General features: G+C 46.5%; 1 protein-coding gene across 1 annotated transcript in view; it reads right to left on the reverse strand.

Annotated features, from left to right (window-relative positions):
- The window catches only part of NEMF (nuclear export mediator factor), a 138,342-nt gene that overhangs the window by 15,571 nt on the left and 98,704 nt on the right, over positions 1-24,067 (reverse strand). Inside the window, exon 26 of the mRNA XM_069735209.1 lies at positions 860-998. Within this exon, the coding sequence (XP_069591310.1) occupies positions 860-998 (139 nt within the window). The remainder of the gene's footprint in view (positions 1-859; positions 999-24,067) is intronic.

A 24,067-nucleotide genomic window follows, 5' to 3' on the forward strand; every position in this document is an offset into this window, starting at 1 on the left:
CACCATGGAGACAGCTAAAACCCTCACTGTCGCCCTGATCCACTCCCGCCTGGACTACTGTAACGCCCTATTAATTGGCCTCCCCCTCACTCGACTTTCCCCTCTCCAGTCCATCCTTAATGCAGCAGCCAGGGTCGTCCATCTGGCTAATCGTTACTCGGACGCGTCCGCTCTTCGCCAGTCGTTACACTGGCTACCCATTCATTACAGGATACAATTCAAAGTACTTGTCCTCACCCACAAAGCTCTCCACAGTGCGGCACCCCCTTACATCTCCTCCCTCGTTTCTGTCTATCAGCCTAAGAGACCACTGCGCTCTGCAAATGACTTTCGATTAACCTCTGCACTAATCCGTACCTCCCACTCCCGACTCCAAGACTTCTCCCGTGCTGCGCCAATCCTCTGGAATGCTCTACCCCAAGATATTAGGACCATCCATAATTTGCATAGTTTTAGGCGCTCGCTCAAAACACATTTGTTCAGAGCGGCCTATCACGTTCACTAATCAAAGTCATTTTATGTTTGTATGTGTGTGTAGCCCATTCACTATCCCCATCTATTCCCCAACCCCTGAAGATGGCTGGACCATGATTGTAAATACATCATTGTAAATACACACCTGTACTTTGCATCTCCCCCACCTCATTGTAGATTGTAAGCTCTCACGAGCAGGGTCGTCTTATTTTGCTTTAATTATTGTATTGTTAACGTTGTTACTTATGACTTTTGTGTTTGAAACTGTTAAACTGTAAAGCTCTGCGGAATATGTTGGCGCTATATAAGATTATTATTATTATTATCACTATGGATGAATAAGACATGTAGATTATCAGCTTTGTAAGTAAAAGATAATAAATACCTTTTGCCCTCTTTTCAGTGGCTGCTGTGCTGCGTCCCCTTGTGGTGTATTCTGGGGTACTGACGCTTCTGCTTTCTCTGCACTTTCCAATGATTTAGTTTCTTCTGAATCATCTGGATTCTTTTTTTTCTTCATTTCACTGAAAAGAAGGTAAATTAAAAAATGAACTCCTCCTCCCATTAAACTTTTTATCCTCTTGATATATTGCAGTCCTCATATTATATAGTACTGTGTAATTACAATTGCTCATTTTGCCTTTCTACACAGCTAATTCTTCTCTTTTCCATTAGATCAATAACATCATGTGATCAATAACAGACTACCTGAATTCTTCTAAGCTCTATGTATAAAAAGGTTATCCTTCCTTGTATGATTATATAGAGCAGAGAAAACAGGGATTTTTGTGTACTCACCGTAAATCCTTTTCTCCGAGCCACTCATTGAGGGACACAGGACCATGGGCTTATGCTGTTGCCACTAGGAGGCAGACACTAGACACAAAAAGATTAGCTCTTCCTCTGCACATAAACCACAAGCACACTGGCTCCAGCCGAACCAGTTCTGTAACAAAGCAGTAGGAAAGCAAGAACACTATATTAGAGTATACAAATGTCAAACCAAGGAACATAACCAAGCCGTTAGGCCAACAGGGTGGGTGCTATTTCCCCCAATGAGTGGCTCAAAGAAAAGGATTTTACAGTGAGTACACAAAAATCAGTTTTTCCTTCGCCTCATTGGGGGACACAGGACCATGGGACGTCCTAAAGCAGTCCCTGGGTAGGAAACCGACAGGACAGACCAAACCTCACACACCAGCCCCCTAGAGATGCGTTACCGCCACCTGTAAGATTAGTCTTCCAAGGCTCACATCTGCTGAGGCCCGAGTGTGAATGTTGTAGTGCTTTGAGAGGGTCTGTAGACTGGACCAAGTCACAGCCTTGCAAACCTGTTCTGCCGACGCCTGGTGTCGAATGGCCCAGGAGGCCCCCACGGAACGAGTGGAGTGTGCCTTAATCTCCGCTCGGATAGGCCTGTTTCTGACACGGTAGGACTCTTGAATAGCCAAGCGGATCCACCTGGCTATTGTGGACTTAGAAGCGGCGAATGACCCTCAGGAAAAAAGAATAAGGCGTCGGTCTTATGGATGGGTGTCGTCCTTGAGACGTACCTTCCGAGAGCCCTGACCAGATCCAGAGTGTGAAGAGTCCTCTCAAAACGGTCTATTGGAGACGGGCAAAACGAGGGCAGGACAATGTTCTCGTTAAGGTGGAAGGAAGAGACCACCTTGAGCAAGAAAGATAAAGACGACCTGAGAACGACCTTGTCCTGGTGAAAAATTAGGATAGGAGCTAGACAGGACAGGGCGGCCAACTCCGATACCCACCTGATTGACGTCACCGTGACAAGAAAGGCGACCTTCCAAGAAAGGTAGATGAGCGAGACGTCCTGCAGCAGTTCGAAGGGAGGCCCCTGTAGAACATCCAAGACAAGGTTAAGGTCCCAGGGATCCAAGGGCATTCTATAGGGGGTTACCAAATGGGAAACCCTCTGAAAGTCTTCACCTGCAGTTTTGAAGCAATCCTGCACTGAAACAAGACAGATAAGGCATAAATCTGACCTTTGAGGGAACTAAACGCTAGGCCTGAATCCAGACCAGTCTGAAGAAACTCCAGAATGGCCAGAATAGAGAAAACGAGAGAACGACCACGCACCCTGCGAAAAATGATTTCCAGGTACAGTGATGATGCACACGGAAGCAGGTTTCTGAGCGTTACTCATGGTGGATACCACTTCTTGGGAGAACCCGGCTTGGGTTAGGACCCAGGATTCAACGGTCATGCCATTAAACACATTGCCCCTGAGTTCTGGTGGTAAATCGGGCCCTGAGAGAGCAAATCTGGGCAATCCGGTAGTCGTCAGGGAACATCAGCGAAACTCTGCGTACCACGTCTGGCGTGGCTAATCCGGGGCCACTAGGATCCCTTCCGTCTTGATCTTCCTGATGACCCTTGGGAGCGGGGGAAAACACATATGGAAGATGGAAGTGACGCCACGGAAGGACTAGAGCATCCACCTCGATGGCCTCTGGATCCCAGGACCATGAACTCTGGCACGTTGGTGTTTAATCTTGATGCCATCACATCGACGTCCGGAGATCCCCAGCGATGACAAATCTGGAAGATCTCCGGATGCAGTGACCACTCCCCCGAAGCAAGACCCTGGCGGATGAGGAAGTCTGCCGCCCAGTTTTCCACACCTGAGATGTGAACCACTGAGATGATAGAGTGGTTCCTCTTGGCCCAACGGAGAATGTGCTTCAACTTGCACATTGCCGCCCTGCTGAGGGTGCCCCCCTGATGGTTGATGTATGCCACAGCTGCGCGTTGTCCGATTGTATTCAGATGGGGCGACCCGCTAGGAGATGATCGAACCATCGCAGGGTCAATCGAATCGCACAGATTTCCAGAATGTTGATCAGGAGAAGCGCCTCCCGGGGAAACCAGCGTTCCTGGGCAGTATGAAGTCGAAAGGCAGCCCCCCAGCGCAGAAGACTGGAGTTGGTGGTGACTATGAGCCATTGGACAGGAAGGAAAGATCTCTGGGTGAGGGACAATCGCAACGTTCACCACCTGAGCGCCTGCTTGACCCACGGAGACAAATGACACAGCCGGTCAAGTGAGAATGGGTTCTTGTCCCGGGCTGCTAGAAACGCAAGCTGTAGAGGCCGAAGGTGTAACTGGGTGAAAGGAACCGCTTCCATTGCTGCTACCATCCTGCCCAGGACCCCTATGCCGAACCAGATGGAGTGAGGACGTGAGCGACAAAGTGCCCGGGCTCCCTGTTGAAGGGCTAGGACTTTGTCTTGAGGGAGAATCACCAACCCTCGGGAAGAGTCCAGGGTCATTCCTAAGAAGGAAATTTGCTGAGCTAGGACAGGGGAAGATTTGTCTATCAGCCAGCCCAGGCGAGAAAGCGTGTCCAAAGTATTACGGCCGCCATGACCATCGTGAACACTCTTGGAGCAGTGGCAAGGCCGAAGGGCAAAACTGTAAACTGGAAATGTTCCGCGCAGACGGCAAAGCGCAGGAACCTTTGGTGAGGGGGTAAAATGGGGATATGCAGGTAAGCATCCCGGATGTCGATGGATGCTAGGAACTCCCCCTTTTCCAGTGAAAAGATGAAAGAACGGAGGGACTCCATCCTGAAATGCCAGACCTTAACAAACTTGTTTAGGATCTTCAGGTCCAGAATGGGCCGCACCGTCCCATCTTTCTTCAGAACTACAAATAAGTTTGAGTAGAACCCCTCGAACCTTTCATTTTCTGGGACCAGAATAATGACTCCGCTTTAGTGTAAGGAATCAATGGCTCGTTGAAGGACCGTGCCTGTGTCTCTGTTTTGGGGGGACGAGAAGGGAAGAACCGTGCTGGAGGGACAGAGGAAAATTCTATCTTGTAACCAGGAGACACCAGGTCCCTGACCTATTCGTCATGAACGACAGAGAGCCAGGTATGGCGAACTAGGAGTAGACGGCTGCCTACTCTGTTGTTGTCGACCGAGTAATGCCACGAGTCATTGAGCTGAGAATCTATGGGACCTGGCTCCCTTAGACCTGGATTGGTTGGGGCGTTTCTTCCAGGACTGGTTGGACTTATATGAAACTTGGGGGCCCTGTCACCACGGGAGTAGCGCCCTGAGCCAGAAGAGATAGCTGTATTGGACCAAACTGGAGTGTTGCGAAAGGATCGGAAACATGTCTTCTGTTGCCGACGAAATGGTCATTTAGTTCTCTGTTGTGGAAGGAATTTACTTTTCCCTCCTGTGGCGTCCGAGATAAGCTGATCCAGCTTCTCTCCAAACAAACCACCGCTATGATAAGGCAGAGAGGGTAACCTCGCCATTCCGAGCCACAATGCTCGTCTAATGGAGATCAATGCTCGTCTAATGGAGATGGCGTTTGCAGCGGCACAGTTACCTGAGTCCAGGGAAGCGTGCACCAAATAGTCCCCAGCTAAAGAGATCTGGTTTGCCACATTCGCTGCCTCCAGGGGAAGGTTAGTATCCTGAATGGTTCTGGTCAGACTATCTGCCCAAGAGACCATAGCCTTAGCTACCCACGCTGCGGCGAAAGAGGGAGAAAGAGCCGAGCCTGACGCTTCAAAAACTGAACGGGCAAGATTTTCTAACGGTTCGTGGGGTCTTTAAAGAAGTTGTCCACTACTATAACTTTTTTTTTCCATAAATCTTGCTATTATGTGCCACTGAAAACATCCACTGTGTTTATTTTAGCAATATTACCTTTTATCATGCTGTAGCAGCACATCTTCAGTGCTGGGTCCAGCTCTCATTGGGTTAATCGACAACTTCCTTTCTCCTGACTTATTGTGCTCTAATACTACAAGCTGCATGATGCATTGCACTGGCCTCCAAGGCCGAACCTAGCACACCCACTCCAAAACACACCCAAACCCCTCCCTCCTCTATCTTCAAAAAGATTTGTGATGTCATTTCTGTCCAACCTCCTCTTTTACATTTGTCAAACCCACACTCCATCACACACATATAGATAGATAGACAGATAGATATGGGATGGATAGATAGATATATAAATATAGCTCTGTATGTATCTATTTCCATAGATATGTCCATATCCATGTTTCTAAACCCATTCACCCCTGGAGCTTTTTCACTTTCGTTTATCGCTCCCCTTCTTTCCAGAGCCATAATTTTTCCGTCAATATGGCCATTTGAGGGCTTATCTTTTGCGGGACAAGTTCTATTTTTGAACCTTTGGTTTTACCATGTCGTGTAACAGAAAATGTGAAAAAAATTCAAAGTGCAATCCCACACTTGTTTTTTGCTTGGCTTTTTTGCTAGGCTTTTTTGCTAGATTCACGTAATGCTAAGGCTGTGTGCACACGTTGCAGATTTGATTGCAGATCCGCAGCGTTTTTTGCAGCACGGAATTGCATCAAATCCGCCGTGTAGTGCACAACCAATGTAAGTCTATGGGAGCCGCAGACTTGTTGTGCACATGCACATCACTTCTTTTGTGCGGAACTGCAGCGTTTCTGCACCCATATACGTGCATTGAGTCGGGTACATCCTCAGCAAAACCGCAGATGTAAAAATGATCTGCAGTTTTGCTGCGGATGTGGGTCCGAGAAACGCTGCAGTTCGGGAGGAGGGAAGTGTGTGGGCGGAATGTGGGCGGTGACGGTGTGCGTGTGTGGGCGGTGACTGTGTTCGTGTGTGGGCGGGGTCTGCGGGCTGTTCGGATGTGTGCGGGCGGGGTCTGTGGGCTGTTCAGATGTGTGCAGGACTGTCAGGGTGTGTGCAGGTCTCTGCGGGGGGGGTCTTTGGGGGTTGTGTGTGTGCAGGCATCATCCGATGGGACTACAAGTACACGGCATCCAATCTGCAGCTAATCCGGATGTAATCCAGACAGTGGACACGCACCCTACACTATCCATACATCTATCAATAGATCTATCTATCAATCTCATCTATCATCTGTCTGTCTAGCTATCTGTGTGTGTAATGGAGTGTGGGTTGGACAAATGTAACAGAGGAGGTTAGACAATGACATCACAAATCTCTTCTTGTTCAATAATACATCTTTATTCAGGTTTCAAAAACGCATTAAAAAATGCACAAAAACGCATAAAAACCGCACCAAATCTGCATCAAAACCACACCAAAACTGCATCAAAACTGCGCAAAAAACGCACCAAAACTGGATCAACACGCATCAAAAATTGCATCAAAACTGCACCAAAAACTGAATCAAAAACGTGCAAAAACCGGACCAAAAACACATCAAAACTGCACCAAAAACTGAATCAAATCCGTGCAAAAACTGCATCAAAACCAGACCAAAAAAACTCATCAAATCTGCGCAAAAAAACGGACCAAAAACTGCATTAAAAACGCATAAAAAACGCAGCTACGTTTTCTGCCAGGAACTGCAGATTTTGTGCAGAAAATTCTGCACCCAAATCTGCAACGTGTGCACACAGCCTAAAACTGACCTGCCATTATGATTCTCCAGGTCATTATGAGTTCATAGACACCAAACATGTCTAGGTTATTTTTTATCTAAGTGGTGAAAAAAAATTCCAAATTTTGCTAAAAAAAAAGAAAAAAAAAATTGCGCCATTTTCCGATACCCGTAGCATCTATATATTCTGAGATATGGGGTTGGGTGAGGGATAATTTTTTGCGCGCCGAGCTGACGTTTTTAATTATACCACTTTTGTGCAGATACGTTCTTTTGATCGCTGTTATTGCATTTTAATGCAATGTCGCGGCGACCAGAAAAACAATTTTGACTTTTGATTTTTTTTTCTCGCTACGCCATTTAGCGATCATGTAATTTTTTTTTTTTTAGTTGAAAACAGCTGACATGTTGCGGCTTTGAAGTGGGCTCACCACCGGAGTCCACCACAAAGCGGGGGATACTGCCAGCTGACGTACTATTCCGTCAGCTGGCAGAAAGGGGTTAATGAACAATATGTTTCAGTTAAGAAAAAAAAAATGGCGTGGGCTCCCGCGCAATTTTCTGCGCCAGAGGGGGAAAGCCGATGGCCGGGGGCCAATATTTGTAGCCTGGGAAGCGGGTAATACCCATGGCCCCTCCCGGGCCATGAATATCAGCCCGCAGCTGTCTGCGTAGCCTTTACTGGCTATTAAAATAGGGCGATCCCCCCCCCCCCCCCCCCAAAAAAAAAAAAATGACGTGGGGTCCCCCTATATTTTATAGCCAGAAATGCTACGCAGACAGCTGCGTGCTGATATTCGTAGCCTAGAGAGGGGCCATGGATATTAGCCCCCCTGGCTACAAATACCAGCCCGCAGCTGCCCCAGAAATGCACTTAGCCCATCTCTTCCCGCTCCCCTGGAGCGGTGGGATATGGGGTTGAAAGGGGTTTGCTATTGTAAGGTGACATTAAGCCCAGTTAATAATTGAGAGGCGTCAATAAGATAACTATGCATTATTAATCCTATAGTAGTGAAAGGTTTAAAAAAAAATTAAAGACACAGCCAGAAAAAGTATTTTAATATCTTAATTTCACCATACTTACCATACTCGATCGCCTGCAAAAAAAAATGTTAAATAATAAACCGTATACTCCCTGTCCAACGCAGTCCAATTAATAATGAGTGTCCCACGGCGATCTCCCCTATAGAACATTGACATTGGGTGATGTCACTGCTCTATAGACCTTCAGTGACACACTAACAGGAGACAATGGCTCCTGCAGTGCATCACTGAAGAGGTTACCTGAGTTCAGGGTCTCACTTTATGGTAAAGGTGCGTGAGAATTATCCCACACAGCAGTGCCACAAGTGAGACTAGGGACTATTTTTCACAGGGGCGGAGGAATACAGTGCGGAAGGATACCTTCTGTCATTGTATTCCTGGAGCCCCTGGAGAGTGGTCGCATCAGCTGATGCTGCTGCTCTCCACGGAAGATCGTCGTTGGACACTCGTTTTAATTGGATTTCTGTGGATCAGGGAGTATAGTGTTTATTATTTTAATACTTTTTACAGGCGACACTGGCTTCGGGGATCGAGGTGATGGTGATTATGTACTCAATGTTTTATGTATTGTATGTCTATATGTATGTACTGTATGTATGTACAGTATGTATGTACTGTATGTCGCATGTTGTATGTCGCATGGTGCATGTTGTATGGTGCATGTTGTATGTCGCATGGTGCATGTCACATGTGTGTTGTATGTCTATATGTATGTTGTATGTACTGTATGTGTGTAATGTACAGGGGTTGGACAAAATAATGGAAACACCCAACGTTTTGGCATCATAATCTTCGAACATGTGATAAACATACAAACCGTGACATATGGTAATGTTTTATAGTTGATTTGTGTTATGTGATATGGGTATGTAAATTAACTGTTTGTTTTGCATAATTGTAAGAACATTGATGAGAACCTGATAACAATGGCAGACCTCTTGGATTTTCAAAGAGGCCAAATTGTTGGTGCTCGTATGGCAGGTGCTAGTGTAACAGAAAGTGCCCGAATGCTTGGCGTGTCAAGAGGTACTGTCTCCAAAGTAATGAGTGTGTTTGAAAGAGAAGGAAAAATGTCTGCAGCAAAGCACAGGTCCGGCCAAAAGTCAAAGTTGACTGAGATAGACCGTCGGACTCTAAAGCGAATTGTGAGAGAGGATCGCAAGACCACGGCTCCGCAAATCACTGCTGAGCTCAATGAACACCTACACAACCCAGTTTCCACGAAAACTGTTCGTCGGGAGCTGCACAAATCTGGATTCCACGGAAGAGCTGCAATTAGATAACCGAGGCTCTCAATGACAAAGGTTTCCAAGCGTTTAGTGTGGTGTAGAAACCTCCAGAATTGGTCCCTCGAGCAGTGGAAACATGTGATATTCTCAGACGAATCATTGTTTACCCTATTTCCGACCTCCGGCCGAGTGTACGTTCTCCCAACCGTAAAACATGGTGGAGGTTCTGTGGTGATCTGGGGTGCTATTGTGTAGAGATCCGCCTGGCCAATGATATCCCTTCATGGAAGAATTAACAGCCGAGATTATTTAGGCATTTTGGGCGACCAAGTGCATCCAATGGTTCAAGCACTGTTCCCGGATGGGAACGCCATCTTTCAGGATGATAATGCACCAAGTCATACAGCTAGAATCGTTAAAGCATGGCACAAGGAACATTCTAATGAAGTTGAGCATCTCATCTGGCCCCCACAATCCCCAGACCTCAACATTATTGAGCATTTATGGTGGATTTTAGAGATTCAAGTTAGACGCCAATTTCCGCCACCATCGTCGCTCAAAGAACTGGAGGGTGTTTTAACTGCAGAATGGGCTAAAATTCCTTTGGAAACAATTCACATCTTGTATGAATCCATACCTTGGAGAATTGAGGCTGTAATCGCCGCAAAAGGTGGACCTACACCATATTAAACTAACTTTTGTTGATGTTTCCAGGTGTTTCCATTATTTTGTCAAACCCCTGTATGTTGTATGTACTGTATGTGTGTAATGTATGTTGTGTGTATGTTGTATGTCTATATGTATGTTGTATGTACTGTATGTATGTACTTAATGTGGCATGTTGCATGTGGCATGTCTATATGTATGTTGTATGTACTGTATGTGTGTAATGTATGTTGTATGTACTGTATGTGTAATGTAGTATGTATGTTGTATGCCTGTATGTTGTATGTACTGTATGTGGCATGTTGCATGTCGTAAGTTGTATGTGTGTTGTACGTCTATATGTATGTTGTATGTACTGTATGTGTGTAATGTATGTTGTATCTATGTACTGTATATGTGTATGTGTTATTTTTTTTTACATTCAACACATTAACCGGATGATGGGACTAGTACTGTCCCATCATTGGCAAATGTGTCGCTCACTGTCACTGTAACAGGCATAGCCAGATGGGACAATGCCTGCACGCACACACACACACCAATGACCCCCCCCGATCCCCCCCAAAGCAGACCCACCACACAGACCCCCCCCCGCCCGCCCCAGCGCCGCCAGCAGATCCCAGCACCGTCCGCAGACCCACTACCCCGCCCCCCCCCCCCCCCCCCCCCCGTACGCAGATCGTAGCACCGGCCGCATATCCCGTCACAGCCTGCAAACCGCCCCGCCCGCAGATCCCAGCACCGCCCACAGCTCAGTTACTCTTGATGAGTGACCGCTGTCTGTGGAGGCTGGGTCACACCTGCTGATGACGTCACGTCAATTTCCAGAGTCTGGAAATTGACGTGACGTCGGCGGAAATTGGCAGAGGCTTCAGCCTGGGGGTCACAAGATCCGGGCTCAGCCGCTGGCATAGCGCCGCTTACAGGCTAAAACGTGTCACAGTTTATTGGGATATATTTTTAGAGGTATTTTATATATAAGTAATCACCACCGAACTCTAATGAATAAATTTATAAAACTTTAATCTTTACATTTTTTAACTATTTATATAATAAAGTATTGACACCCCTGCAATACTCAGTTTCTTCCTGAAAATGATTGCAAACACAAATTCTTTGGTATTATTATCTTCATTTAATTTGTCTTAAATGAAAAAACACAAAAGAGAATGAAGCAAAACATTGATCATTTCACACAAAACTCCAAAAATTGGCCAGACAAAAGTATTGGCACCCTCAGCCTAATACTTGGTTGCACAACCTTTAGCCAAAATAACTGCGACCAACCACTTCCGGTAACCATCAATGAGTTTCTTACAATGTTCTGCTGGAATTTTAGACCATTCTTCTTCGGCAAACTGCTCCAGGTCCCTGATATTTGAAGGGTGCCTTCTCCAAACTGCCATTTTTAGATCTCTCCACAGGTGTTCTATGGGATTCAGGTCTGGACTCATTGCTGGCCACCTTAGAAGTCTCCAGTGCTTTCTCTCAAACCATTTTCTAGTGCTTTTTGAAGTATGTTTTGGGTCATTGTCCGCTGGAAGACGCATGACCTCTGAGGGAGATCCAGCTTTCTCACACTGGGCCCTACATTATGCTGCATAATTTGTTCGTAGTCTTCAGACTACTTAGGCTAGGGTCACATTGCGTTAGTGCAATCCGTTTAGCGCTAGCGGGTTGCGCTAACGCAATGTTTTTAATGGGGCCGCGTCCCGGGGTCGCGGTAACGTCCCCGCTCTCGCAGATCCCCGATCTGCGAGAGCGGGGAACGGACCGCGGGAGCGCCTCGGACGCTGCAAGCAGCGTCCGCGGCGCGCCAGGAAACACCGGCGCGTCGCTAGCGCGTGCCGAACATGGCACGCGCTAGTGCTGCGCGTTCCCATTGCCGTGAATGGGCGCGCTAACGGACGCGTTGCACGGCGTTAATTTCGCCGTGCAACGCTGTCCGTTAGCGCTTTCCCATTAACGCAATGGGAACCGAGCCTAATCGATGCACACGGTCAAACAGTCCAGTGCCAGAGGCAGCAAAGCAACCCCAAAACATAAGGGAACCTCCGCCATGTTTGACTGTAGGGACCGTGTTCTTTTCTTTGAATGCCTTTTTTTTTCTCCTGTAAACTCTATGTTGATGCCTTTGCCCAAAAAGCTCTACTTTTGTCTCATCTGACCAGAGAACATTCTTCCAAAACGTTTTAGGCTTTTTCAGGTAAGTTTTGGCAAACTCCAGCCTGGCTTTTTTATGTCTCGGGGTAAGAAGTGGGGTCTTCCTGGGTCTCCTACCATACAGTCCCTTTTCATTCAGACGCCAACGGATAGTACGGGTTGACACTGTTGTATCCTCAGACCGCAGGGCAGCTTGAACTTGTTTGGATGTTAGTCGAGGTTCTTTATCCAACATCTGCACAATCTTGCGTTGAAATCTCTTGTCAATTTTTCTTTTCCATCCACATCTAGGGAGGTTAGCCACAGTGCCATGGGCTTTAAACTTATTGATGACACTGCGCACGGTAGACACAGGAACATTCAGGTCTTTGGAGATGGACGTGTAGCCTTGAGCTTGCTCATGCTTCCTTCACAGTTTGGTTTCTCAAGTCCTCAGACAGTTCTTTGGTCTTCTTTCTTTTCTCCATGCTCAATGTGGTACACACAAGGACACAGGACAGAGGTTGAGTCAACTTTAATCAATGCAACTGGCTGCAAGTGTGATTTAGTTATTGCCAACACCTGTTAGGTGCCACAGGTAAGTTACATGTGCTGTTAATTACACAAATTAGAGAAGCATCACATGATTTTTCGAACAGTGCCAATACTTTTGTCCACCCCCTTTTTTATGTTTGGTGTGGAATTATATCCAATTTGGCTTTAGGACAATTATTTTGTTTTTTCATTTAAGACAAATTAAATGAAGATAATAATAACAAAGAATTTGTGTTTGCAATCATTTTCAGGAAGAAAATGAGTATTATCTGACAGAATTGCAGGGGTGTCTATACTTTTGGCCACAACTGTATGTAGGAAGCCTACTTCCACCAATAGCCTCCTAAGTTGCATTAGCCATCACCCCCAAAATCTCCGCAAAGGCATCCCCAAAGGACAATATTTCCGAGTAAAGCGAAACTGCTCTAATCCATCTACCTTTTATGCCCAAGCCAGGGATCTAAGAGATAGATTCTTAGATAGGGGTTATCCAAAAAAAAGATACTTCAAGAAGCCTTTAAGGAGGCTCAGACATGTACCAGATCTAGTCTTTTACATTCTAAAAAAAAAAGGCTGATGATAATATAGTACGAATTATAGGTAATTTTGATAAATGTTCTTTGGAAGTGAGACGCATCATTTTGAAGAATTGGGACATTTTGAGAGCTGATAAAGAAATCTGTGACTTTTTGCCTGAGACCCCAGCAATTACATTTAGAAGGGGTAGATCTATTGGTGACCAATTGGTCCATAGTTTTTACACACCAATACCAAAGAAAAACACGTGAATAGATAGAAGAGAAATGGGCACCTTCAGATGTGGGGACTGCTCTTTTCGTAGATACATTGCTGTATGTAGACAATTTAGTAGCACCTCCACTGGAAAAATCTATCAAAACAGACATTTTGCTAACTGCAAAACAGTGGGTGTGATATATTTATTCAAGTGCTCCTGCCCCTGAACTGTCGGGAAAACTAAGAGAGAGCTCAGGAGACGCATTGGAGATCATTTGGGCGATATCCGGCATGCGAGGGACACCCCGGTATCAAGGCATGTCAGGGAAGTACATCAGGGGAGCCTGGATTCGTTCACCTTTAGCGTGATTGAGGTAATTACTCCATCAGCTAGAATGGGTGACTGGAATAAGGCAATATTACAGAAAGAACAAAAATGGATCTACTGGTTGAAATCTACTTCTCCAGATGGCCTCAATGAGTAAATACAATTTAGTTGTTTCCTTTGACATCCCTCCCCATAATTCCCTCTTTGGTCCGCAATAATGAAAATCTGATCACACATATCAGACCAGAATAGGTCCGTGTGACATATGTATTTTATCCCTATATAGGGTCATACATCAATAATAATATATGCCCTCGTATCCAGGGGACATAATAATATCTAATTTTTAAACAACCTACCCCTCTATAATATCTTATTTTAATTTTTATTTATAATATCTTATGTTATTTTGTTATTTTATGCATGCCACAATGGCCAATAGCTTCTATTACAATGTAAAATATCGATACTGCAGTACCGTCTGTTTAATATCTTACAATATATGCGCTGGTTTCTCTATATGTCACTAACCATATACCTGCCTGTATATTGTTGGGATATGGCCAACGGTATTGCGCGCCTAGACATGCGCAATTGTCTGAATATGCAGAGAAATATGAGGCTTATTAGTTCATACACATTGCCGCTGCGCACGGCATTTCCGGTCATGCGCAGTTGTATAACATTGATGCCAGGTCCTGGAACACAAAATATAGGTTTTAATGCGCCATTTTGTTTGACATTTCCGGACATGCGCAGTTGTGTAATCTTGGTGAATTCTGTCCTGGGATGTAATGAACCGCATGGCATATCCGGCCATGCGCAGACGAATCCTTTGGCGTCAATATGGCGCTCAGTCATGTTCCGGTTGGGAGCTATGAATGGAATCTCCGTGTACCAGAAACCACATGGAGGTACTTTCCTAGTTAAATTGCGTATGTAAGGAGGAGGGGGTGGCTGAAAAACACCATGCATCATATGTGAATGAGGACTGTCTCAGGAGCTCCGGCCATCATGCCTGTGCCATATCCATTAAGGGAAAACATCAGCTAAGTACTCCTGGTTATGATTTATTAATCTACTCCTGATGAACCTCAGTGAAGGGGAAACGCGTTGAGTGTGTGAACATTCGAGTATATGACATGATATATCATCTGCCATTATCAATAGTATGTGGACTATGGATATATGATGATATATGATATATGTCATTTTCTTGAATTGGGGAATATATTAATTTTTTTCTTGAATTGCAACCACCCTTATTATAAGGGCTGCGGTTTTGGAGCATTTATTGTGTTGAAAGTGCTATATGGCTTAGGTATTTCCTGGATAATTATTATTATTTATTATTATAGCGCCATTTATTCCATGGCGTTTTACATGTGAGGAGGGGTATACATAATAAAAACAGGTACAATAATCTTGAACAATACAAGTCACAACTGGTACAGGAGGAGAGAGGACCCTGCCCGCGAGGGCTCACAATCTACAAGGGATGGGTGAGGATACAGTAGGTGAGGATAGAGCTGGTCGTGCAGTGGTTTGGTCGATCGGTGGTTACTGCAGGTTGTAGGCTTGCCGAAAGAGGTAGGCTTTTGTACTGGAGTCTCTGGGTAATGGGGAGCCAGTGAAGGGATTGACAGAGGGGAGAGGCCGGGAATAGTGGGGGGACAGGTGGATTAGTCGGGCAGCAGAGTTTAGAATAGATTGGAGGGGTGCGAGAGTGTTAGAGGGGAGGCCACAGAGCAGGAGGTTACAGTAGTCGAGGCGGGAGATGATGAGGGCATGGACTAGGGTTTTTGCAGATTCTTGGTTTAGGAATGTATGGATCCGTGAAATATTTTTGAGTTGAAGGTGGCAGGAGGTGGAAAGGGCTTGGATATGCTGTTTGAAGGAGAGATCAGTGTCAAGGATTACCCCAAGACAGCGAGCTTGTGGAACTGGGGAGAGTGGGCAGCCATTTACTGTAATGGATAGATTCGTTGGGGGGGGGTCGCGTGAGATGGGGGAAAGACAAAGAATTCTGTTTTGTCCATGTTAAGTTTTAGAAATCTAGTGGAGAAGAAGGATGAAATAGCGGACAGACATTGAGGGATTCTGGTTAGTAGGGTGGTGATATCTGGTCCAGAGATGTAGATCTGGGTGTCATCAGCATAGAGATGATACTGAAAACTGTGAGATTATATGAGCTGTCCCAGGCCAAAAGTGTAAATGGAGAAGAGCAGGGGCCCTAGAACTGAACCTTGCGGGACTCTGTCAGATAGGGGGCGAGGTGAGGAGGTGGTGTGTGAATGGGAGACGCTGAATGTTCGGTCAGTTAGGTATGACGAGATCCAGGATAGGGCCAAGTCTGTGATGCCAAGGGATGAGAGGGTCTGTAATAATAGGGAATGGTCCACTGTGTCAAAGGCAGAGGACAGGTCCAGGAGGAGGAGGATAGAGTAGTGTCGCTTGCTCTTGGCGGTTAATAGGTCATTGGTGACCTTAGTTAGGGCAGTTTCAGTGGAGTGGTGTGACCGGAAGCCTGATTGTAAGCGGTCGAAAAGGGAGCAGGAAGATAGATGGGAGGACAGTTCAAGATGGACGTGTTGGTGCAGTAGTTTTGAGGCATAGGGGAGAAGTGATATAGGGCGATAGCTAGATACAGAGGATGGGTCAAGAGAGGACCTTTTGAGGATAGGTGTGACTGAGGCATGTTTAAAGCTTAAGGGGGAAACACCAGTTGTTAGTGATAGGTTGAAGAGATGGGTTAGAGTTGGGATGAAGACTGTGGCGAGGTTTGGGATGAAGTGGGAAGGGATCGGGTCAAGTGCACAGGTGGTGAGATGCGATCTTGAGAGTAGAGTGGAGAGTCGATCTTCTGTAATGGTGGAGAAGTTGGTTTTCGAGGTGGAGGGCTGGGTAGTTGGGAGGAAGGGCTCTGGGGGTTGTCGACTAATACTGTCTCTGATGTTCTCAATCTTCTGCTTGCAAAATGAGGCAAAGTCTTCAGCTGAGATGAGTGGGGAGGGAGGAGGTGCTGGGGGACGGAGGAGAGAGTTGAAGGTGTTGAATAACTGTTTAGGGTTGTGAGACAGGGAGGATATGAGAGATGAGAAGTAGGTTTGTTTAGCTGTGGCGAGTGTGGTCTTGAAAGTAGTGAGGGAATGTTTGAATGCGATAAAGTGCTCGTTGGAGTGGGATATTTCCATCTCCGCTCTGCAGCCCTGGAAGCTCGCCTCAGTTCTTTGGTCAGGCTGGTGTGCCAGGGCTGCCTGTTGATTTTGCGAACTTTGGTATGTGTGAGAAGGGCAAGAGATTCCAAAGCTGCAGCTATTGTGGTGTTATATAGAGCGGCAGTGTCATCCGCATTGTGTAGGGAACTTATGTCTGTGAGAGCGAGGAGGGATTCAGAGTGTTCAAGTTTGTGGGGTGGGGATTGTAGACAAGGAGTGGAGAGGTTAGAGAATGTGAGAAGATTGTGGTCAGAAAGAGGAAGAGGTGAGTTAGAGAGGTTAGATAGGGAGCAGAGGCGGGTGAAGATGAGGTCCAATGTGTGACCATCTTTGTGAGTGGCTGGAGAAGACCATTGAGTGAGGCCGAAGGAGAAATTGAGAGATAGAAGTTTAGTGGCAGCTGAGAGGGAAGTGTCAATGGGTATGTTGAAGTCGCCCATGATGATAGTGGGGATGTCCGCAGAAAGGAAATGAAGTAGCCAGGTGGTGAAGTGGTCAAAGAAGATGGTGGCTGGCCCTGAGGGGCGGTAAATGACAGCCAGTTGGAAGTTGGTGGGGGCATAGATGCGCACAGAGTGCACCTCAAAGGAGAGGAGGGTAACAGAGGGTGGCAGTCGGGTTGGGGTGAAGGGGCAGGTACCTGACAGGAGAAAACCAACTCCTCCGCCATGCTTGCTGCTGGGGCGGGGTGTGTGAGAAAGGTGGAAGCCACCATAGGAAAGTGCAGCAGGAGAGGCTGTGTCAGAAGGGGTGAGCCAGGTTTCAGTGATGGCGAAGAAGGAAAGTTTGGTAGTAACAAAAAGATAGTGGATGTAGGAAAGCTTGTTGCAGACAGAGCGAGCGTTCCACAGAGCTCCTGTTAGTGGGACTGGGGAAGTGGGGGCTGGGCAAATGGGTATAAGGTTAGAGAGGTTACGGAAATTTGTGATGGAGCGTGGATGGGAGGTAGAACTGACTGTGGGGATGTGGTAAGAAGGAACAGGATTTGGAGAGATATCACCAGCAGTGAGAAGGAGCAGAGAAAGTGTTAGCAGGTGGGAGCAGGAGAGGGCATGAGGTGGCTGTCTGTGCTTGGAGACAGAGGATTGTATGTTAAGGAACAGTTCTGAGGAGGAGGTGAGATGGATGGGGAGGTTGAAGAGGAGATGAACAGTTCTTTACTAGGAGTAGGGATTAGGGGAGTTTGCAGAAAGTGAAAGTGAAAACAAACAGAAACATTGTTTACAGTGACTTGCCAGTTACCTTCAGTTCCCTTCTGGTTCAATTCTGGTTTAATTCTAAATTAATCTTCACACTTCCAGGACACACTTATAGGAAGCACACAGCAGACTAAAGTCATTGCAGACTTGTGCTATGCAATATATGTACAACTAAGTGCATTCAGGTGTGAAGCAGAGAGGAGTGGTCTCTGCTCATCTTGGTCAGAGAATTAAGGGTGGACCAGATGCATACAATCAAGCATTGAGTAAACAACGTCATAAATAACACTGGGGTAAGCTGGGGTTAGCTGAAAGGCATACCATGTGAATGCTAGGAGCAGAGGAAAGTCTGTGTGGAAAGTTGGGTGATGTACTATGTGCACTTCATAGACAGGACAATATAGGGTGGTCTCTTAATTTTTGAGATACACCTCTATAATAGAGAGTTGGTGTCACATCTATCACAGAATGTATCTTATCCATCCATCTGTTGTGCAGAAACTGATGTAATTTACAACATCAAGTTAAAATAATCTCTAGTATTCTCTGCTCCTTTCCTCAATCTGATCCTAATACATATATAAAAAAGTATTTTCCCATCTTAGTCCATACGTCTATATTTTCTGAAGATAGCAGTGGATCATTAGTATTTATCTCTGTATAAATATCTTGCTATAACTTTTTAGGACATATCCTTGCAGACCTAGTTACAGATTTAGGCATCTATATAGTAATTAGCCACTAGAATCCTCTATACCCAGATTTTAGCATATATTCTTGCAGATCTAGTTACAGATTTAGGCATCTATATAGCAATTAGCCACTAGAATCCCCTATACTCTGATTAAATATAGATTGTAAAAATATCTTAATCCTTTATTATCTTTCTTTCCACCCTTATTTTACATATTTTTCACTCCCCGGCCATTGATAGAGACATTCAGGGCAGATAGGGAGAGCTGCCGACGAGTGGGGGCGCCAGTGCGCAGGATATAGGGTGCCAACCTCCGCTGTCAGGCAGGGTGAGAAAGGCTGTATATAGGGTCAGGCACCTTCCCTGGGTGCCTCTATAGATTTTTATGCTTTATGTATTAGTGTTGGGTTATATTCACTCGTTGTATTTACATTTTCTAACTATTTATATAATAAAGATTAAAGTTTTATAAATTTATTCATTAGAGTTTGGCGGTGATCACAGGCTAAAACGCCAACATCAAGTATTTACAAAATTCATTAGGGGCCCCGGGGGGTTAATTGAAAGTAGTGGACAACCCCTTTAATGGAAGAACCATCTGGCAAGGCTAGAAGGGTTTTGGTGGACAGACGTGATACCGGTGGATCAACCGGAGGAGATTCAGCTCATTCCTTCCGTAGATCCGAAGAAAATGGTTCTCGCTTCAAGTGGTTTCTGATCTGCGAAACGTTTGTCCGGAGAGAGTTTGGCCCTCTTGAAGGACACCGCATGATCCGGGACGGAATTAGAGTCCTCGTAAATCATCAAAGTCTAGTTGACGGCCTCGATGAGACTATCCAGTTGCCTGATAATCTAGAGAATCCAGATCAAGCGGCATATCGGTATTGGACTCAGAGTCCTGGTTACTACAAACCCCGGGAGAGGGGGAGCAAGAAATGGAGCTCACAGATGCCGAGGCGCAAGAGGGCCCAGGAGACATGCTATGGATCAGTTTCCTAAATGTCCATGGAGTTTTTGACTGAGAACGGCCCCTGCTGACAGGCAGCTCCTGTGAGATAGAGGAACCTTTTAAGACAGGCAGACAAATGCCCCGACCCGTGGCGGGATCTTGGAGGGACTCAGTTGCTTTAGTCAGAGAAGCCATTGACTCAGACAGTGACAACGCCCATTCAGGGGGACTAGGTACACTGGGTTCAGTGGCTGCAGAGGGCTCCTGAGTGCAATCGGCATCACAGGCCATCACAGGGTGGCGTACTCTGTCCCAGTGGTAACGCAGAATGGCAGGAGGTACAAGAAGAGAAATACACTGTTTTGTTAGCTTTTTCAGATGTCTTAGGTAGTGACAAGGTATACCCCCAGAATGTCCCTACTGCTGCTGATATGCTCTAATAGGGAGGATAGTTGCAGAGAAGGGCTAATTTATATGGCGCAGCCCCGATTTTACCCTGGTCCTATGGCCCAGAGTGAGTGGTCCTCCTGGAGAGGTGCAGGCAGGCTGAACAAGTGGGGGAGCCGGCCTGTTGAAAGGGTCTGCTGCATGCATCAAATTTGCAGAGGAGCCGTGGGGAGTGTCAGCATGTGTGCCAGGCTGCACATATAGTAATTTGCCGGCGGGAAAAGATGACTGCCGAGAATTGTACAAAGCAGTCTCGCCGTGTGCGAGACGTGGTAACAGAAGGGCGTTGCTAGCACCGCTACCCGATAGATGCGGCCAGCAGGAAAAGATAGCAGTCGAGACTTGAAGTGAAGTCTCGCAAGGAACGAGACGCGGAAAGAGGAGGGCGGAGCCGCTGCAGCTACCTCGTGAAATGGGCGGCAATCCGCTGCAACGTCATGAAAAGGGGGCAGAGCTTCTCTAGGAGAGGCCCAAAGCCAGGGCCTAAATTTTTTATGCCAGCCGAAGCACGCCCAGGGGAGAGAGGAGGCCGTGGATACTAGCGCTTAACGCGCTATTGTCGGAGCCCTCCGCCAGTGCCGCCGCACTACGTCCCTGGCCCACACTTACCGGCAGTATGCGTCCTGGTCTGGAGACCGCCGCAGTGCAGGACCCGGTCTGCGAAGCAATCCTGCAGTAAAGGTCAGCTGCATCATGGACTGTACAGGGAACCCTCAATCCACCATCCTTTTGACAGGGAGGTGAAGAGGGACCGTCCGCCTTCCTTCTGTCGCCGCTGTTCAGCCAGTGGCGATGCAGAGGGGGGACGCACAGACACCATAAAAGCCTCTGTACATCCAAGGGGTTAAATCCCCCAAGATGGAGCAGGGCTGTTGGTCTGGCTATCTAAGCCTGGATGCAGGGGGGTGTACATGGAGGCGACACTCCATGTTCCCATCTGTTGAAGGTGTGGGGAGAGCGGTGCCCTGAAGAGACCCAGTCGCCCCTAAAATCACCTCAGGCATGGCGAAGAAAAAACGTTGCAGGAGGGGGTACGTGTAGGCGACACTCCACGTTCCCGCCTGTTGCATGTTTGGGAAGAGCGGAGCCCTTAAGGGATCCATCGTTCCCTGTAATTCATGAAGATAACAAATAAAAAGCTATAGATGTGGTCTGAAGATCAGACCCATGTGCCTCCTACTGACACTAAGCTTGAACTGGTTTGGCTGGAGCCAGTGTGTGTGGTTTATACTGAAGAGGAGGAGCTAATCTTTTTGTGTCTACTTAGTGTCAGTCTCCTAGTGGCAGCATCATAAACCCATGGTCCTGGGTAACCCAATGAGGCGAAGGAGAAAGAGAAGAATTAGCTGGGTAGAAAGGCAAAATGAGCAATTGTAATTACACAGTAATACATAATATGGTGTCTGCCATATATTAAGAAGATAAAGATTTTGATCGGAGGAGTGTTTCTTTAATGTACATGCTCTGCGACTCTCAATTATTACCTTCCAATTTACAGCAGAGGAACAAAGAATCGATGGATGAAATTTGCTTTTTTGTTATTGCATGCACCTGTTTTTTCCAGTTATTTTTTTTGTGAGATGCATAAAATAAATATTCTATATTGGGAAAGATGAGCAAAACGATTTACAGCACCCAACGTCCACATCGGTACTTTCTGGCTGCCAAATCAGCGTCCTAGGCACGTCCTTGGCTGTCACACGAATGCCATGATGTCACTTTAGTGACAGCTGAGGAAGTTTGCTGGACTCTGGTCTGATGGACACAGTGTCAACGTTGATGCCGGACGAGAGTTCTCCAAATGTTTTGCTCATCTTTACCAATCGGCAATTATATTACTTTATTGTAAATTATTTCATGATTTTATTATTTTATACCTAAACCCTTTTACCTAATGCTATGCAAGGATTTTTAATTTAGATATTTAACCATATATGTACTGGAGTGAAACTAGATGCCACTACATTTACCTGTGTACTAGTAACTAGAGATGGGCGGACACCTGAATGTTCGGGTTCGGCGGGTTCAGCCGAACAGTTACAAAAAGGTCGGGTACCAGAACAGTACCCGAACCCTATTGACTTGAATGGGGGCCCTGAACATCCAGTGTTTGCCACGCGGTCATGTGCATGACAGTGAAATCATCCCCACTGGTCAGAGAACCGCGGTTCCCACGCTGTCAGAAGATAGCGTGAGTGCTCAGCTGTGATTGGAGGTATAAAGTTTACCTCCGGTCACTGGTTTCAGCGGATGGGAAAAACTCTCACGGTGCTAGCAGGGATCTCACCACGGTCACGACAGTTCAGCCCAGCCGGGAACGCAGCCTCAGTGACAGGAGGTTTTCGAAAAAAAATTCTGGCACTCCTTTTTTATAGATTCATCTATGTGGACTTCCCACAGGTAGCATCTCTACCACAGCTCATACCACTGCTCTCTTGGGTCCTATATCTTATATCTTATAACAATCCATCTGAGGAAGGTTTGAGATAAAGACCGTAACATAAAAAAAAAAAAAATATTGGGATTGTTCTACCTTAATAAACATAGATACATCTATAAAAAAGGAGTGCAAGAATTTTTTCGAAAATATTGATTTTTGTGTTACTCACTGTAAACTCCTTTTCTCTGAGACGCTCATTGGTGGACACAGGCCTGTGTGTGTATGCTACTGCCGCCAGGAGGCTGACACGAAGTAAACATAAAAAAAAGTTAGCTCCTCCTCCGCCGTATACACCCTGACACTGGCCGCAGGCTAATCCAGTTTGGTGCAGAAAAGCAGTAGGAGAAAAAAAAAAAAAAAAAATCAGCTTTAAGGCTACGTTCACACTAGCGTTCTGCTAGTGTGCGTCGCCTTAGCGTCGGGCGACGCAGCGGCGACGCACTCGTCATGCGCCCCTATGTTTAACATGGGGGACGCATGCGTTTTTGTGTGTTGCGTTTTGCAACACTTGCGTCTTTTTTGCCGCTAGCGTCGGACCAAGAAAACGCAACAAGTTGCATTTTTCTTGCGTCCAATTTGCGGCAAAAAACGACGCACGCGTCGCAAAACGCAGCGTTTTTGCGTGCGTTTTGCCGCGTTTTTGTGTGCGTCGTGCGTTGCGTCGCCGACGCAGCAGCGCGCAACGCTAGTCTGAACGTAGCCTAACACAGTTGCAACATGTCTAGAAACAAAAACACCGAATAATAAAAAAGAAGCCATCTGGCTAATAGGGTGGGTGCTGTGTCCCCCAATGAGCATCTCGGAGAAAAGGATTTTACGGTGAGTAACACAAAAATCCTTAGGCTAGGTTCACATTGCGTTAGTGCAGTCCATGTAGCACATACGCTAACGGACTGTGTTAACACAATTGCCGAAAAGGGATCACGTTATGCGATCGTGCTAGCGCAGATGCTCTATCTGCGCTAGCGGGAACGGACCCAAAAACGCTGCAGACAGCGTTCGAGGGTCCGTCACAAAATAACGGCACATCACTAACGCATGCCAATAATGGCATGTGTTAGCGATGCACTACATAATTGCGGTCAATGGGTGCGCTAACGGATCCGTTACATAGCCTTAGTGCTGCTATGCAACGGATTCCGTCAGCGGACACCCATTAATGCCGTGTGAACCTAGCCTTATTTCTCCTTCGTCTCATTGGGGGACACAGGACTGTGGGACGTCCTAAAGCAGTCCCTGGGTGGGAAACCGACTCCACGGTATAAGCCCTAAGCACCTATTACCTATAGATGTGCTACTGCTGCCTGGAGGATTCTCGTACCCAGACTTGCCTTCGCTGAAGCCCGAGTATGGATATTAGTGTTTAGAGAAGGTGTGTAGACTGGACCAGGTTGCTGCCCAGCAAACCTGTTCCGCTGATGCCTTGTGCCGAAGAGCCCAGGAAGCGCCGACTGCCCGAGTGGAATGTGCCCTGATCCCAAACGGAACGACTGTGCCTCTGATGTGGTAGGACTCCTGGATAGTCAAACGTATCCACCTGGCTATCGTCGATTTTGAGGCC

The sequence above is a fragment of the Ranitomeya imitator genome, chromosome 1 (assembly GCF_032444005.1).
Source record: "Ranitomeya imitator isolate aRanImi1 chromosome 1, aRanImi1.pri, whole genome shotgun sequence".
NCBI classification, from domain to species: domain Eukaryota; kingdom Metazoa; phylum Chordata; class Amphibia; order Anura; family Dendrobatidae; genus Ranitomeya; species Ranitomeya imitator.